The sequence below is a fragment of the Lepus europaeus genome, chromosome 13 (assembly GCF_033115175.1).
Source record: "Lepus europaeus isolate LE1 chromosome 13, mLepTim1.pri, whole genome shotgun sequence".
Taxonomy (NCBI): Eukaryota; Metazoa; Chordata; class Mammalia; order Lagomorpha; family Leporidae; genus Lepus; species Lepus europaeus.
In genome coordinates, this window is record NC_084839.1 from 27439358 (window position 1) to 27455613 (window position 16256).

The following is a 16256-nucleotide window of genomic DNA, read 5'->3' on the forward strand; positions in this document are numbered from 1 at the left end:
AGGACTGTGGTCATGAGTTCCTCTTTGGATGTCATGGGAGCCCTTCCCTCCCACACTTTCAACACAATCAATCCTTGCCATGACATTTCATGCCACAAAGATGCCCACGGAGAGATCATCTCTCCAGGCAGGAGAAGCCCAGATGGGGGATTATGGGCTGGTGTACAGATGGGCATCTATCTACTTGGTCCAAGATACAGTGGCTTCCCAGGGAAATGCTGACTACTTACCGGCTTCTCCTTGGTGGATGTCAAATCTGCTTACACCTTCCAGGATGAAGTGAGGGGGGCCCGCTGACAAATCCTTAGGAAAGAGGAAGAAACACTATAGCATCCTTCGTCCTCTATGTCCCAGGGGGGGTTCCTAAAACATCATTCCCTTTGTCTTTGAGGGACCGAGGTTAATTCTTAGGTGAGTACTGAAAATCAGAGTTTGGAACCTTCCCTTTGTTCTTCAGCTTTTCCTGCTACTAGGAAGTCAGGAATCAAAGGCAATAATAATCACACAAACTGCATGAGGATAACGTAAATGAGGATTCAAGCTTCCTGTAGCAAATAGTCCTCCACAAACCAGCATTTTATTAAGAGGTTGCAAATGGACAAAACGGAATGGGATATCTGTATTAGAGGAGACATTTCTAAATATAATACAGTACCAGACCAGCTCATACCGAAGCTTAGGCATTCTGGACTCCAGGTTCAAATCCAGCCTTATGCCACATGGGACACAGCGTGTGATTGCTCAGTTCTTTGCCCACTGCTCAGATGCGGCTAACTCAGACTGAGACCGGAAGGTGCCTGGGCCCTTGTCTCAAGTGCTGTTTACTCAGTGTCTAATTCTTCCCTGACCTCCAACACACAAAGCACCTGCCAGCCACAGAAAGGGCGGGGTGAGGCGGGGTGAGGCGGGGTGAAGGATTCCAGAGAGCAGCAGTGTCTGGCAGAATTTGGGGGACTCTGAGCTGACGTGAGAGTTCCTGCAGGGGGCCCGCACGCACTTTCAAGGCACACTGTGCCAGGGTCTGTCTCACGTCCCAGCCACAGCCAGGCCTCGAGGTTTGTGTGCACCAGGAGCCCTCGGTGTTAGTCTCAGCTACCTCTCAGTGCAGCTCTGCCTGCAGTTCTGTGGTACAAGTTGCATAGCTTGGTAATTTTGCCTGTGTCATTTCTTCTCATATTGACAAGCAAGTTCCCAGGGTATGGGGCAGGGCTGTAAATGTATTCTTTGGCTCTATAGCAATCAGTGTACAGAGTCATGTGTCCAGGAGCACCTGCCAGCCCTGCCTGAGCTGCCAGTCTCCTGGTGGAGGTGCAGACTCCGGGACAAACAGAAGTGTATACCTCACCCAGCTGAGGGCATCCTCCCCCTGCACTGCTTCCCTTCCCCAACAGACTCCAGCCCGTCAGATGCCAGGCGGGACACACTCAGGCCCAGGCCTGCAAGGTGGGGGTCGCGTGGCCCGAGCCAAGGCTGGGCAGAACCGTGTCTCCTCCAACACAAGCCAGCAGGGAAGAAAGCCCTGCCTGAGTGAGTCTGGCAGTGTGCTGGGGCCACGGAGCCAGTTTTAAAACACCTTGGGGGCACCCTAAGAGCTTTTGAAATGAAGTTTTGTTTATTTTTATTTTAAAGGCAGAGAGAGAGAGAGAGAGAGAGAGAGAGAGAGAGAGAGAGAATGAATATCTTCCACCTGCTGCTTCACTCCCCAACAGTCAGGGCTGTCAGGCCAAAGCCAGGAGCCCAGAACTCCATGTTGGTCTTCTCAGACTCACGAGTGGAAGCTGGGAGCAGCAGAGGGACAGAGATGGCACTCGAATCCCAGCACTCTGATACGGGGTGCTGGCACCTCAGTGTCTCAAGTGTGCCACCCCACCCCCCACTCCATCGCACTTTTTCCATACTATAAAAGGAGTTGGAGCTCTTAAAGGAGGCTGCTGCCATGAGCAGGGACACCCAGAGCCCTCCTCTCATGGGACTTCCACAGGCTGGGGCCCCTTCCTCATGGTGGGCACACTTGGAGAGCCCCGGCAGACAAACTGGTGTGGATTCTGCCATGACAGTTCTCCCCGCAAGACCTTGAGCCTGGAGCTCTCCGCTCTGCTTGGCTAAGCCTCAGTATCCTTCCAGGAAAAATGGCCATGAACACAGAACAGGTGCACCCAGGTGGGAGAAACACGTGATAGAGCCACCATGGCAAGGGCCAGCTGCTTGATGCCAGGATTATCCCCTGCAGCGGAGGAGAACCAGACCTGCCGCTCTGCGAACGAGGAGCAGAAAGTGCAGAGGTTAGCACAGCAGCTGACAGAGTCCGTGCCCAATAAATATTGATGCTGTTCTTTTGTAATATCTGCAGAATGAAAAAGGCTGCCCCCACAGGCCAAGCCAGAGTCTCGGGCGCAGTCATTATTAAACATGATAGAATATAAACACGAATTAGGCAGCCAACTCTTAGATATGGGAAAGAAAAGAAAACACCACCACCAACACAGCCTCATGAAACAGGAGGAAGGAAGCAATGAAAAGCACAATTAGCGAATTCTAAACTCAACCAGAAAAAAGGCCAGAAAATAACGTAAGTAAATTGTTCTGCTCAGGGGAGGGTGTCTACATAGACCCAACTTTTGCCAAACATGGCAGAGGAACACACATAAAATCAGAAATTTACACGAGGCCTCAGAAAATTAAAAACGTGGTGAGCCTTTAGCCTAGCGGTTCAGACATTGGTTTCCTACATTGGAGTCCCTGGATTTGGTTCTCTGTACAGCTCCTGATCCTGGCCTCCTGGTGTGAAGATGCTGGGAGGCAGCAGGTGATGGCTCAGGTACTGAGCCCCTGCCCACTGCCCTGGGATGCAGATGGGGACAGCACCAGGCCCTAGTACCCTCGCAGGGTCCTGGCCTCCCTCCTCTAGCATCGTTTCATTGCCCAGCTTTTGTGAATGCAAGTCAACTGCCTACTAGACTAAGCTCTCCGTACTGAGGGAGCGGTGCAGTCGGCTCTGTGAGTTCCGGGGTCCTGGACAGAGGAGGGCACAGACCTCTCCCCTAGGGATAACATCTGGATGCTCCGTCTTGTCTCCAGGGGCTTCTTTTTCAGGAACTCCAGGCCCTGAGCAAATAGTCAGCACCACTTAATACAGCCCCTAGATGGACCAGAGTCCACTTTGCCATCATCAGAATCCCCTTGAGAACACACTATCGCTGACCGACCGAGGAGGGCCTCAAGTACCAGCGACCACCGACACCCACACATGAGCTGAATGCGCTCCTCTCGGTCCCGCCTTCAACCTGTAAGAATTCCTACCTCTGACCCTCCAGGGAGCCCAGGAATTCAGCCTGGATCCGTGCTCTGCTTTCTTTTCCCACTCTGGCATCAGTAATTGGCTTACTACACATTGGGCAAGCAGACCCAGCTGTGGGGGTTCAACAATTCCTTTCGCAAGGGATATTCTGTAACACTGCCCATGTGGGAGACCTGGGTTGAATTCCCAGTTCCTGGCTTTGGCCTCCCCCAGCCCCAGCCCTTGTGGGCATTGGGGAGTGAATCAGCAGATAGGAAATCTCTGTCTCACTTATAAACAAATACTTTTTTAAAAAAGATTTATTTATTTATTTGAAAAGCAGAGTTATAGAGAAGGCAGAGGTAGAGACAGAGAGAGAGGTCTTCTATCCGCTGGCTCACCCCAAGAAGGCCACAAGGGCCAGAGCTGTGCCGATCCAAAGCCAGGAGCCAGGAGCTTCTTCTAGGTCTCCCACACAGGTGCAGGGGCCCAAGGACCTGGGCCATCTTCTACTGTTTTCGCAGGCCATAGCAGAGAGCTGGATCAGAAGTGGAGCAGCTGGGACTTGAATCAGTGCCCATATGGGATGCTGGCACTTCAGGTGGTGGCTATACCCACTATGCCACAGTGCCAGCCCCAAACAAATATTTTTAAGAAAGAAATATAAAAATATGATATATATAATATATATAAAATATATAATATATAAAAATTTATGTATATAAAATATATATATAAATATAAAATTCTATGCTAGTTATTTTAAAAATACTGATGACTTTCTGACAAAATTTAAAATGACTGAAAATGTCTCAAATTACTAAATTACCTGAAAAAAAATCAATCACCTTGGGGTAATATTTCATTATTATTATTTTAAAATCATTTAATTTGAAAGGCAAAGAGACAGATACAGAGATTTCCATTCACTGGTTCACTGTCTAAATGCCCACAACAGCCAGGGTTGGACCAAGCCGAAGGTAAGTTCACCCTGGGAATGTTAGAATTCCCACCCATCACCTGCTGCCTCCCAGCATGTGCTTCATTAGGAACCGGGAGCAGAGCCAGGACTGGAACCCTGGCACTCTGATGGCGGATGTGGCCGTCCAAAGTGGCCTCCCAACCTATGCCAAACACTGCCCCTGGTTTTTTCAAGTTACCAAGTTTCTCCTAATACACCTGTGGCAGATTTCTAGGAGTTCTGCAATTGTCCTGCTGAGTTATCTCAATCTTTCAGGGGAGAGACCATTCCTATAGCATTTATAGTTTCAGTATTTTTTTTTTTCTTTTTAAGATTTTATTCAGCCGGCGCTGTGGCTCAACAGTCTAATCCTCCGCCTTGCGGCGCCGGCACACCGGGTTCTAGTCCCGGTCGGGGCTCCGGATTCTGTCCCGGTTGCCCCTCTTCCAGGCCAGCTCTCTGCTGTGGCCAGGGAGCGCAGTGGAGGATGGCCCAAGTACTTGGGCCCTGCACCTCATGGGAGACCAGGATAAGCACTTGGCTCCTGCCTTCAGATCAGCGCGGTACGCCAGCTGCAGCGCACCGGCCGCGGCGGCCATTGGAGGGTGAACCAATGGCAAAAGGAAGACCTTTCTCTCTGTCTCTCTCTCTCACTGTCCACTCTGCCTGTCAAAAAAATAAATAAATAAAAATAAAATAAAAAAAAGATTTTATTCGAAAGGTAGAGTTACAGAGAGTGAGGGAAAGTGAGAGGGAAAGAGACATGGAGAGGGAGAAAAAGAGATTGATCTTCCATCTGCTGGTTCACTTCCCAAATGACTACAATGGCCAGGGCTGTGCCAGGCTGAAGCCAGGAGCCTGGAACTCCATCCAGGTCTCTCACCTGGGTGGTAGGGGTCCATGAACTTGGGTCATCTGCTGCTGCTTTCCCAGGTGCATTAGCAGGGAGCTAGATTGGAAGCAGAGCAGCCAGGTCTCCAACCAGCACTGTGATGCTGGCATCACAGGTGGTAGCTTAACCTACTGTGCCACAATGTTGGTCCCTATAGTGTCAGTGTTAAAAAAGATCTTGCTACCATTAAAGAAACCAGCACAGCCTTGAGGCCAAACCTGAGAGAAAACACACACACACACACTCCACACTGATTTTGACCAATAAGATTTGCTCTAGAAATGAAGAACACATGTATGGTTTCATATCAATGCATCAAACGACAGGAAGTTGTATTTACATGAACCAAAGGGGGGAAATTTGTATCCTTTCAATAAGATGCTATGAAGGCATCTGATAAATACACAATAGCTTTTTGTGATTTTCCAAGATGATAATAGTTAAAGTTTAAAAAAATATAAATTTTAGGGTCTGGCATTATGTTGTAGCAGGTAAAGCTACCACCTGTGATGCCAGTACCCCATCTGGGCTCTGGTTTATGTCCTGGCTGCTCCACTTCCAACCCAGCTCCCTGCTAATGGCCTAGGAAAAGCAGTGGAAGATGGCACAGGTGTGTAGGCTCCTGCACCCACATGGGAGGCCCAGATGAAGCTCCTAGCTTTGGTCTGGCTCAGCCCCAGCCACTGTGGCCCTCTAGGGAGTATACCAGCAGATGGAAGATATCTCTCTCTTCTCTGTCTCTCCCTCTCTGTAACTCTTTCAAATAAATGAATCTTTAAAAAAATAAAAATTTTAGCTAATTAAGAACAGATTTTTCTAATGTGATAAAAATTAGATGCTGAGTATTTCAAACCACAAAGCAACAGTCAACCTCAAGTGCTTGGAGCAACACAGGAATCCTGTGTACCAGGCTGGGCACAAAACCAGCACCTGTCTGCTGGCCTCAGGCTGCCTGTTCCTTCCCCACCCAGGCTCCAGAGTTGTCACAGATAATCCAGAGTTGGGAGCCAGGAAGGGCTGGAAATCACCCCAGGACACCTGAGCCTGCCAGGCTGACTTGCTGAGCAAAGCCAGCAGTGGCAGACAGACAGCGATGCTCTCTCTCCGGGCAGGTCCCGAGTCTCAGGAGGGCCAGGCCCTCCGGGGCAGTGATGTCAGCATGATAAGGGCCTAGATCTGACTCAGCAGAACCACACGGAAGCGGCACAGCCTCCACCCTAGCGGTGACTCAGCATCAGCAGACATGGAGACAGCCTGGCCTCACCTCCCAGAGCTTCCACTTGGCAGGCCAGTCGGAGGGGGAGTCCAGGATGGACCCCGGGGCCTCGGGTGGTTCTGAGCCCAGCCTGAGAGAGGCAGCAGGTTCAGAGACATTGAGTGATTGGTTCCAGGTCACACAGGAAGCAGGCGAGGGATCCCAGAGTCTGCTCTCAGCCTCTGGCCACACAACCAGTGAAAATCTTCTCAGCTTTAACTGTTTCTGCTTCTATAAGAAGGCCCGGGCCTGTGAGCACTAGCACCACCATAGCTACTGACGGAAGCTGCGGGTTAATTTGGTGTGCCAACGCAGCTGGATGACAGGAGGTCTGACTGGCTGAGCGGTACTGCTGGGGACGTCTGCGAGAGGGCTCCCAGACTGGTATTTGGATTGGAGGACTCAGCATGACAGATTGCCTTCCCCACTGTGAGGGCCGACACAGAACAAGGGGTGGGGAAAGGAGAGTGGCCTCTTGTCTGCCTGCCTGCTTGGACTGAGAGCCCAGACTGCTGCCCGTGGACTTGAACCATGTGGTCGGCTCTCCTGATTCTCAGGTCTCCGACTCAGACACCACTGGCTTTGTGAGCCTCAGCATTGCAGACTGGGGGCTGTGAGACTTCTCAGCCTTCATCACTCCATGAGCCAATCCCTCATAATGAATCCTTATACTATCATTGGTGTGTGTGTGTGTGTGTGTGTATATACACACACATATATATGTATGTCTCATATGGTGTATGTTTTAGGATATATAATAGGATAGGTATATACAATCACTATACCTGTTGACCTATTTATTAATAATAAACATGTTTGTTCTATGTGTAAATATAAATATAAATTTATATTATACATATATAAATATATCTCATGCATATTTATGAGATACTTCTCAGTAGAGTATGTGTTATTGATTCTGTTTCTCTGGAGAACTCTGAGTAATGCCAAAGCCAACAGCAGTAGTTAAACTAAATACTCTTGGTGGGGCTGGTGCCACGGTGCAGGTTAATCCTCCGCCTGTGGCACTGGCATCCCATATGGGCACTGGTTCTAGTCCCGGCTGCTCCTCTTCTGATCCAGCTCTCTGCTGTGACCCGGGAAGGCAGTGGAGGATGGCCCAAGTGCTTGAGCCCCTGCACCCACGTGAAAGACCAGGAGGAAGCTCCTGGCTCCTGGTTTCAGATCAGCGCAGCTTCGGTTGTTGCAGCCATTTGGGCAGTGAATCAACGGAAGGAAGACCTTTTTCTCGGTCTCTCCCTCTCACGGTCTGTAACTCTACCTCTCAAATAAATGAATAAAATCTTTAAAAAATACTCTTGGTAACTTGGTTTTGATTATGGAGTCTTAGAAGTTCATGTGGAAAAAAAAGTTCATGTGATGTAAGAGCTCCTATCTGAGAAAATACCCTCTCTCTGGGAGCTGACGCTGCGGTGTAGTGGGTAAGGCTGCTGCCTGTGGTGCTAGCATCCATATTGGAACCAGTGTGAGCCCTGGCTGCTCCATTTGTGATCCAGCTCCCTGCTGATGCACCTGGGAAAGCAGCAGAGGATGGCCCAAGTGCTTAGACCCCTGCACCCCTGAGAGACCCAAAAGAAGCTTCTGGCTCCTGGCTCCTGGTTTTGGTCTGGCCTTGCCCTGGCTTTTGCAGCCATTTTGGGAGGGAATCATTGATGCTGGTGCTGTGGCTCACTAGGCTAATCCTCCGCCTGCAGCGCCAGCACCCCGGGTTCTAGTCCCGGTTGGGGTGCTGGATTCTGTCCCGGTTGCTCCTCTTCCAGTCCGGCTCTCTGCTGTGGCCTGGAAAGGCAGTGGAGGATGGCCCAAGTGCTTGGACCCTGCACCCGTGTGGGAGACTGGGAGGAAGCTCCTGGCTTGGGATCGGCGCAGTGCGCCGGCCATAGTGGCCATTTTGGGGGTGAACCAATGGAAGGAAGACCTTTCTCTCTGTTTCTCTCTAACTAACTCTGCCTGTCCAAAAAAAAAAAAAAAAAAAAAGGAAGGGAATCAGTGGATGGAAGAATCTGTCTCTCTGTAACTCTGACTTTCAAATAAATAAATAAATAAACCTCAAGAAAAGGAAATGCTCTCTGGGGGTAGGTATCGGGTGCAATGGTTAAGATGCTGCTGCTTGGGATGCCTGTGTTGCATATTGGGAGTGACTGGGTTTGAGTACAGCTCTACCCCTGATTCTAGCTCCCTGCTAATGTGCACCTGGGGAGGCAGCAGGTAGTGCTCAAGTGGTTGAGTCCCTGTCATCCAGGTGGAAACCCTGATTTAGCTCCCACTCTTGGCTTTGGCATGGAGCTGTTGCAGGCATCTGGGAAGTGAACTCATGAGTAGGAGACTGCTCCCTCTCTCTAGTAAGATTTTTAAAATTAAACAACAACAACAACAAAGAACATATCCTCTCTGGAGTGGCAGCAGGCCAGCTGCTCTCCCCCAGTCATCCCGGGAGTGTCATTTACAATGTGACAGCATTCGCCTATCCCTGCATTCCCCTCAAAGTCTTGTGCTCACCTGCAGACTGCTGCTTGTGGCTGGGGAATGGTGTGTATATCATCCGCCTTGGCATTCCGCCCTTTCAGACGACGGCCACGGTTTAGGCAGGGACAAGGGGCAACCTCACTCCCTTTTCCATTTTCACTAGTGGGCTTTAATGTGTTGGCATCAAAGTCCTTTGGCTTGATGGCAATGCTATTGGCGTGTCACTGTCTGTCACTTCTGTTACTGTCCTGTGGTCCATCTTCATCATCTACACTCATATTTCTACCTATTCCTTCTCTGAAGAAAGTATGGTTCTGAGATGATCCTTTCAGACACTGCTCTGGCTGCGTGAAGATGACCGTTGTCGTCTGAGTAGGAGATGTTTGGCTCTGGGGTGGCCACAGGCAGCACAAGGGCTTATATGCTGAGCTCTGAGCATGTATCAGGCAATGTGCTTTGGCCATGAGCCCATTCTTTTCATTATTATTTTTACTTATGTATTTACTTTTAATGGGTATATCCTTTTTTTTTTTTTTTTTTGACAGGCAGAGTGGACAGTGAGAGAGAGAGACAGAGAGAAAGGTCTTCCTTTTGCTGTTGGTTCACCCTCCAATGGCCGCCACGGCCGGCGAGCTGTGGCCGGCGCACTGCGCTGATCCAAAGGCAGGAGCCAGGTGCTTCTCCTGGTCTCCCATGGGGTGCAGGGCCCAAGCACTTGGGCCATCCTCCACTGCACTCCCTGGCCACAGCAGAGAGCTGGACTGGAAGAGGGGCAACCGGGACAGAATCTGGTGCCCCGACTGGGACTAGAACCCAGTATGCCAGCACCACAAGGCGGATGATTAGCCTATTGAGCCGTGGTGCCAGCTGGGTATATCCTTTTTGAAAAAAAAAAGATTTATTATTTATTTAAAAGGAAGAGTTACAGAGAGGGAGAGGGAGAGGGAGAGACAGAGGAAACGTCCATCCGATCACAATGGCTGGAACTGGGGTGGACCAGACTGAAGCCAGGAGCTTCCTCTGGGTTTCTCATTTAGGTGCAGAGGCCCAAACACTTGGCCCATATTCCATGGCTTTCCCAGGTGCATTAGCAGGGAGTAGAGCAGCCGGGACTCAACCTGCATCCACATGGGAGGTTGGTGTCCTAGGTGGTGGCTTCCCCACTGTGCCACAGTGCCAGCCTCAAGCCCATTCTGCAGCTGAGGAATGAAGTGCTTTTCTCTGTAGAATGGGAACCAAAGTGAAACTTCAGCCCCTCAGTATGACATACTTTGGTGATTGTTGTGAAGATCTCCATCTACCATTCTGCTCTGCCCTATATGGTAGCTGTAAGCCATATGTGATTATTCAAATTAAAACTTCCATCTCTAAGTTTTATCAGGTGCATTTCAAGTGTATGACAGTCACAGGTGACTAGAGGCTATAGTAATGAACAGTAAAGAAGAAATTTTCATCAATACAGAAGGGCATAATGATGCCCTTGATGGTTTAGTAGTTGACTAGACCTACAGAGTTCCCCTACTGTCTAGAAAAACCTAGAATGCGGACATAGCACGGGAAGCCCTTATATAGTTGAAATTTAAGCAGTGCCAACTAAACTCTGGACAGGCACTGAGAAAAAAGGTAAATTGGGAGGCGTTTTCTAGAAAGCAGTGACAGGAAGCAGAATGACAAGAGGGTTATTTTCCAAACTCCCTGCTAGCACCCCATTTTTTCCTCAAATGGTATGCTGTGACTCACATTTGTTCTTGAGAGTTTCTTGAAATTGGCTGAAGCTGAGATGCTTCTGGAAGCCCAAAAATCCCAGGGAACAGCCTCTGAGGACATTATCCCAATTTAATCACAGTAACAACAGCTAGTGTTTAGTAAGTGCTAACTATGTGCTAGACACTGTCCTAAGTAGTACACTCATTATACCTTAAAATAATCATATAAGGTAGAGATGCCATTTTAATACTTGTTCTGTTTTACCTAAAAATTAGAGATCCAGAATATACAGAGAAATACTTTACAGAGAGAATGATTCCCGGTTACCCACATGATGTTGGGTATTTTATTGGTGCATAAAATATTATTAGGGGCAAGCAGGATTCCAGTCCTTGACATAAGCTAACAATGAGGCCTTATGGGAAGGGTATGGGCAATATATAGTGTGGTGTTGGAGTTAAGGTCTTGGAGCCACACTCCAGGTTCAAACCCCAGTTCTGCCTCTGTCTAATTATGTGACTTCAGGCAGTGCTCTACTCTCTGGTTCTGCTTCTCACCTGCAAACTGAGGTTAGTAAAAGTACCACATCATAGAGTTACCACAAGGATTCAATAAATCAGAGATTCTAAAAGCAAGCTCTGTGAGTGTTGGCCATCACAACAAGGATTGGACAAGGCTGGCTCTGGTTCCTGTCTCGGGCTGTTTGTGACCACAGTTACAACTATGGCTGTCAGGGTCATCACAGTGTTGAAGGGTTGAACACATTGGTTTATTCCTCTGCCATCCTGCCTAGAAAAGAGGGCAACCCAAGTTTTCTCTAATGCACACACAAGCTGGAAAGTTGCATCTCACAACTCAGGGTCATTCATTCAAGTGTTCTTTCACTCATGAACTCATTCACCCAAATCCTAGCTGAGTCCCCATTATGCATTCAAGTCCATGTGAGCAAGAATACAGTATGTGGAGTCAGGAGTCTGAATTTCAATTCTGGACCCTTCCCTTCCCTACCCATGTCACCTGGGCAAGTCTTATCACCTGGCTGAGCCCCAATTCACCTTCCTATAAAATTGGGAGCAAATAGAGGAGATAAAGGAAGAGAGGACACACCAAAAGTCCTTAAAAGGTCTACGAAAATATTCATGTTGCCAGCTATGATAAGAGACACAAGGGAACGTCACATTTAAGGGGAAAGGCTCAGAGTCATTCATTCATTTGTTCACTCACTCATGTATTCATTCATCCAAATCCTAGCAGACTCCCTTTTACGCACTCAAGTACCATGTGAGGAAAAGAACAGCGTGTGTGGTCAGGAGTCTACCCTGCAAAATGAGTCCCTGGCAGAATTCAGGTAAACTTCTGGACAAGGTCAGTAATAAGAAAACACCTGTGACCATGGCTGCCTCTAGTCTGGATTCCTTGCATGAATTTTTGTGAATCATTTTGATTCTGTTTGCCTCAGTGTCTCCTTGTCCCCCAAAGACATCACAAGTTGAGATGTTGCTGGAATCAGATAAGAAGGAACTCTCAGCTCTTTCGAAATAGAAATGTTATAAATTCCTCAACACTATTCTTGTAAAGTCTCACATCTATTGCTCAGCACCTTATGAGGTGAAAAGAAAGGACACTCTCCAAAAGAATCTCAGCTTCTGAAAATAACAAAGAAAAAAAATGACCCTTCAGAATGTCTTTAAATAGAGTTCCTGCCTCAGCTCTCCTTGAGAGGTGAAGGTCAGAAGAATGAAGTCCTTGGTGGAGATTTACTGCGGATGGATAATGAGAAAGACCCTAGGAGGCTGAAATACCCACATCTTCCTTTAAGCAGCTCCTCAAGCCTAACCTCATCCCCATGAACGCTTCCCTTCCCCTAAGCTACACATCTGTCTAGATGCAGGGAAAAGGCATCCGTACAGCTGGATGCCGTCAGCTTTTCCCTGGGGCAGATATCCACTATGTATCCACAGCCAGAATGTTCCTTTTCTGTTTAACCTCACCTGGCCATATTGAAAGTGCTCAGTAGAGTGCTTGTGGGTTGGTCAGTGTTTAGTGATGGCTGCTGATATTAGATTCATTAACTTACTGGATCTTATACTATTTTCCCTTGTTCTGGGTTCTGCCATCAGTTTGCAGAAGCACCAACAGCAGCAATGGGTTTCAGAACCCTCACAGTGGTTCTTAATCTTTTGCCTCAACAGTAATCCTGAGGAGATTATAGCCATGATGAGTCAGCTGATAAATATCCCATGGAGCTTCACACCCTAAAATTGAGATTGTTCTAGAAAAATCATCAGGCCTCCCTTTGCTTCTAGACAGAACTAGTAGTGGACATCTGCTGGAGTGGGAATGAGGCTGGTTTGAACATTGCCCTGCTATATCTCCTTAATTTGATGGCTGGTGTCTGAAATTCTTTCATAGGTGATCAAGCTTCTACAAGATTAAACATGTGAATATAAAAGAGAGGTGGGGCAAGCACTGAAATTCATCCAACAGTATGAATGACTGATATGATATATTCCCTGGGAGGAAATTCAGACAGGGACACAGAAAAGGACATACAGTTATTGATATCTGAAGAGAATAAAGGATGGCAGACTGATAAATGGACCCAATAATGGGGGTGGAAGAGACTCTATAGACCAACTACTATACCTATAGACCAACTACTATAATATTCATAACTGGGGTTTCCCATTTTTCTGGTGAGAAAACAGGCATTTTAACCTAGTGATGTGCTCACTCAACATAATGATGTAGTTTGTTAGAACTGGGTTACGTACAGCTCAAGGGTCCCCAGGTCCTGTTTTCATTACAGTCTCCCCATCCCCCCGAGTGCATACACCACTGACCGCTGTAGCAGAGGGACCAGGCCAGTTTCATTCTGAGGCCTTCCTCCTTTTAGTGGGAGGCACCAAGGCAGGTGCACCAAGGGTCCCAGAGCTGGGTGTGTTCTTGGGGTTTCACTCACGTGTGGCCGCTTCCACTTCAGTCTGGACAGGTTCTTTCCCTGGAGCAACTTCTGGCCTATGGAAGAAGCCGTGGCAGGGAATGTCTCATCCTCAAAGAGCTGGTGCCTGCTTAAGCAATGATCCCGCAAGGAGCTGAAGTCCTGGTCCTTGAACTTGATGATGGAAGACTCCGCCACAGGCCTGGAGTTTTGCGCCATGACTCCCTTGTTAAACTTCGGAGATGGTTTCTTTCTGGTGAGAAAAGGGATATTTTCTGGAGTGAGCTGTCAAGTCATTTGGATCATCAGCCCTGAGTCCTATAAGGGTACTCAGATGTCCACTACCCTCCCTCCATTTACAAGTGGGAGGACTGAGAGCCAGATCCACGCTGTTCCTGAGGACGTGGCCAGTGGGTAGGCAAGCCTCAGGTAGAATTCAATATTCTTACTCCAGATCAGCATTCAGTCGGCTGTACTGAACAGCTTCACTGTGTGTTCCAGTGTACCTGAGAGCCTACCGGGCCACTGACACATTTAATGGACACTGGTTGAGCATTGATCTGTGCCAGGCGTGCTCTGGAATACTGGCAATCCAACTATAAATACAACATGATCTTTATCCCCTAGAGACTCATTATCAAGTGGGAAAGATAGAAGACATTTCAACAACTATATATATCATCCAACAGGAAGAGTTCAACTGAAAACGTGTACAAAGTCCGGTGGAGTAAAGAGGAGGAGCTGTGAATTGCATGGCACTCTGAATGACTCTCTCACTGGCAGTGACCTTTGAATTGTGCCTTCCAGGAAGAGGAAATTGCCAGGCACAGAATGGATAGACCTTTTTACAAAGTGCCTATGGGCACCCTGAGTGGTCAGTGTATGGAGGTCCAGCAGTTGGGCTGGAAAGGTCTTGGAGCACTGGACAGAATGTAGAGTGACTGGAGGCTTTGTTGGTTTTGTGGGGCAGGGGGCAGGGGGAGCTAATGGCAGGGACTTTGGAAGAGATGGCCAGCAATATGGGTTAGAGTTGGATTCTGAAGGGTTTTACATCCTGCAAGCAGGGTCTGAAGAGGTAAGGTCTGATTAGATGGATCAGATCTGATGTCCAGTGGTGATGTAGGGAGCAAGTTGGGAGCCAGGTGGAGAGGATGAGAAGAGATAGAAGTGAGGAGGCTGCTGCTCTTGTCCATGGGACAGACAATGATAGAGAGTGGACAGTGAACATGGCAGAGGGGAGAGAGACTTCAGGTGGAACCAAGAGGATTAGTTGGTAAATTGAATATGGCAAGGAGGGGGGAAGAAATAAAAGACAAGACATGGTGGAGAACGGTCACGTGGTTTTGAAGTTTGCTTTCCATGTCCATCAAGACTACAATAATGAGCTAGTCCTTGAACCTGGACAGCTACATCTCCACCTGTGTGGACTGATCAGCCCACCCTTGCAGGGCTAGTTGTGTTCCATGAGGTTTGACCTAAAAGAACACGCATACAGTCGGCATTCAATGAATGTGCATGCCCTAATTTCCCTAAAACGAAGTCGAGGAAGCCTGAGGTGTTTCATTCAGGCCACCATAAGGATGGTAATGTCTGCCAATATATATATCAGATCCTGCACCTGTGAGCTGGCCTGGGTCTCAATGCAGAATCCACGCTTACCAGTTGTGGGGCTTGAAAACCTCCTCAGACCCTAAGTTGCTGCTTTTACAGCTTCTTTGCCAGTCTGCTTAGGTGGCACAAAAGACCCCAGCGTCTGTGTGTCTCACCCCTCCCCATCTCAAACAGGAAAAGGAATCAGGTGATCAGGAATGTGACGCAAACCTAAGCAAGTAATTTGTAGGAAAAGAATATCAGCTTACGATCAGGATTGTAAGCAAACTTACAATAACTTGGCAATTTTCTTACAGCTAAGTGGCTGTATGTGGCAAATTGTTTAGATTTCACAGATTAGAATATTACCAATGAAATGTAATTTGGGGGGAATTGTACATACAATTGTCTTACAAACAGGATATGAATAATTTATATTTGAACTAGTAGATGGAACAATACAAAATTGTCATATTTGTACGTAATTTTGGTTAAATATAGTCAGTTTTTTATGGTTTAACCTAAGGTAAAAAATGGTTAAATATACACAATTTCATTTGGTTTTTACTCAACATGATATACACATTTCTTCAACATAGTTCTTGTAAAATAGCAAGCCAAAATATCCAATATGTCTTACCATTTGCAATAGGGTTAAGCCCACAACAAATTAAATAAACAGTGATGAAGCTGAAGTAACAGCCAGACATCATTCAAGAGCAAGAAAACAGTGACAGAAATTGACAACTCAAGGCAAAGGCAGTAACACCTGGTAATGAAGAGTTGTGAAAATTGTAGGTTTACTAGCTCTCTGTGTGTGTTCAGGGACAGCTTTGCCAAACTTCCCACCTCTCTGTGAAATATTAGCACATAAGATCAACTCATGTGGTGAGCTAATTTTAGTTTATGAAGATCAAACAGGTTACCGTTAACAACACAATCTGGGATTCTAGCAAGCAGCCCTTACTTGTATGGAGAAAATGAACGTCTAAAGACTTCTTCACATCTCCATCAGCATCATAAAACTGGCCCCCTTGGGGGCCGGGGCTGTGGCATAGCAGGTAAAGCCACTGCCCGCAGTGCTGGCATCCCAAATGGGCACCCATTCGAGTTCCGGCTGCTCCACTTCTGATCCAGCTCTCTGCT

The 16256-nt window shown here is 47.7% G+C and overlaps 1 protein-coding gene across 1 annotated transcript in view; it reads right to left on the bottom strand.

Annotated features, from left to right (window-relative positions):
• Nucleotides 1-13739, bottom strand: part of CAPN13 (calpain 13) — a 55238-nt gene extending 41499 nt beyond the window's left edge. The window contains exons 1-2 of the mRNA XM_062210173.1: nt 13542-13739; nt 231-303 (exon numbers count right to left, since the gene is read on the bottom strand). Of these exons, the coding sequence (XP_062066157.1) occupies nt 231-303; nt 13542-13739 (271 nt within the window). The remainder of the gene's footprint in view (nt 1-230; nt 304-13541) is intronic.
• Nucleotides 13740-16256: the final 2517 nt, after the last annotated feature.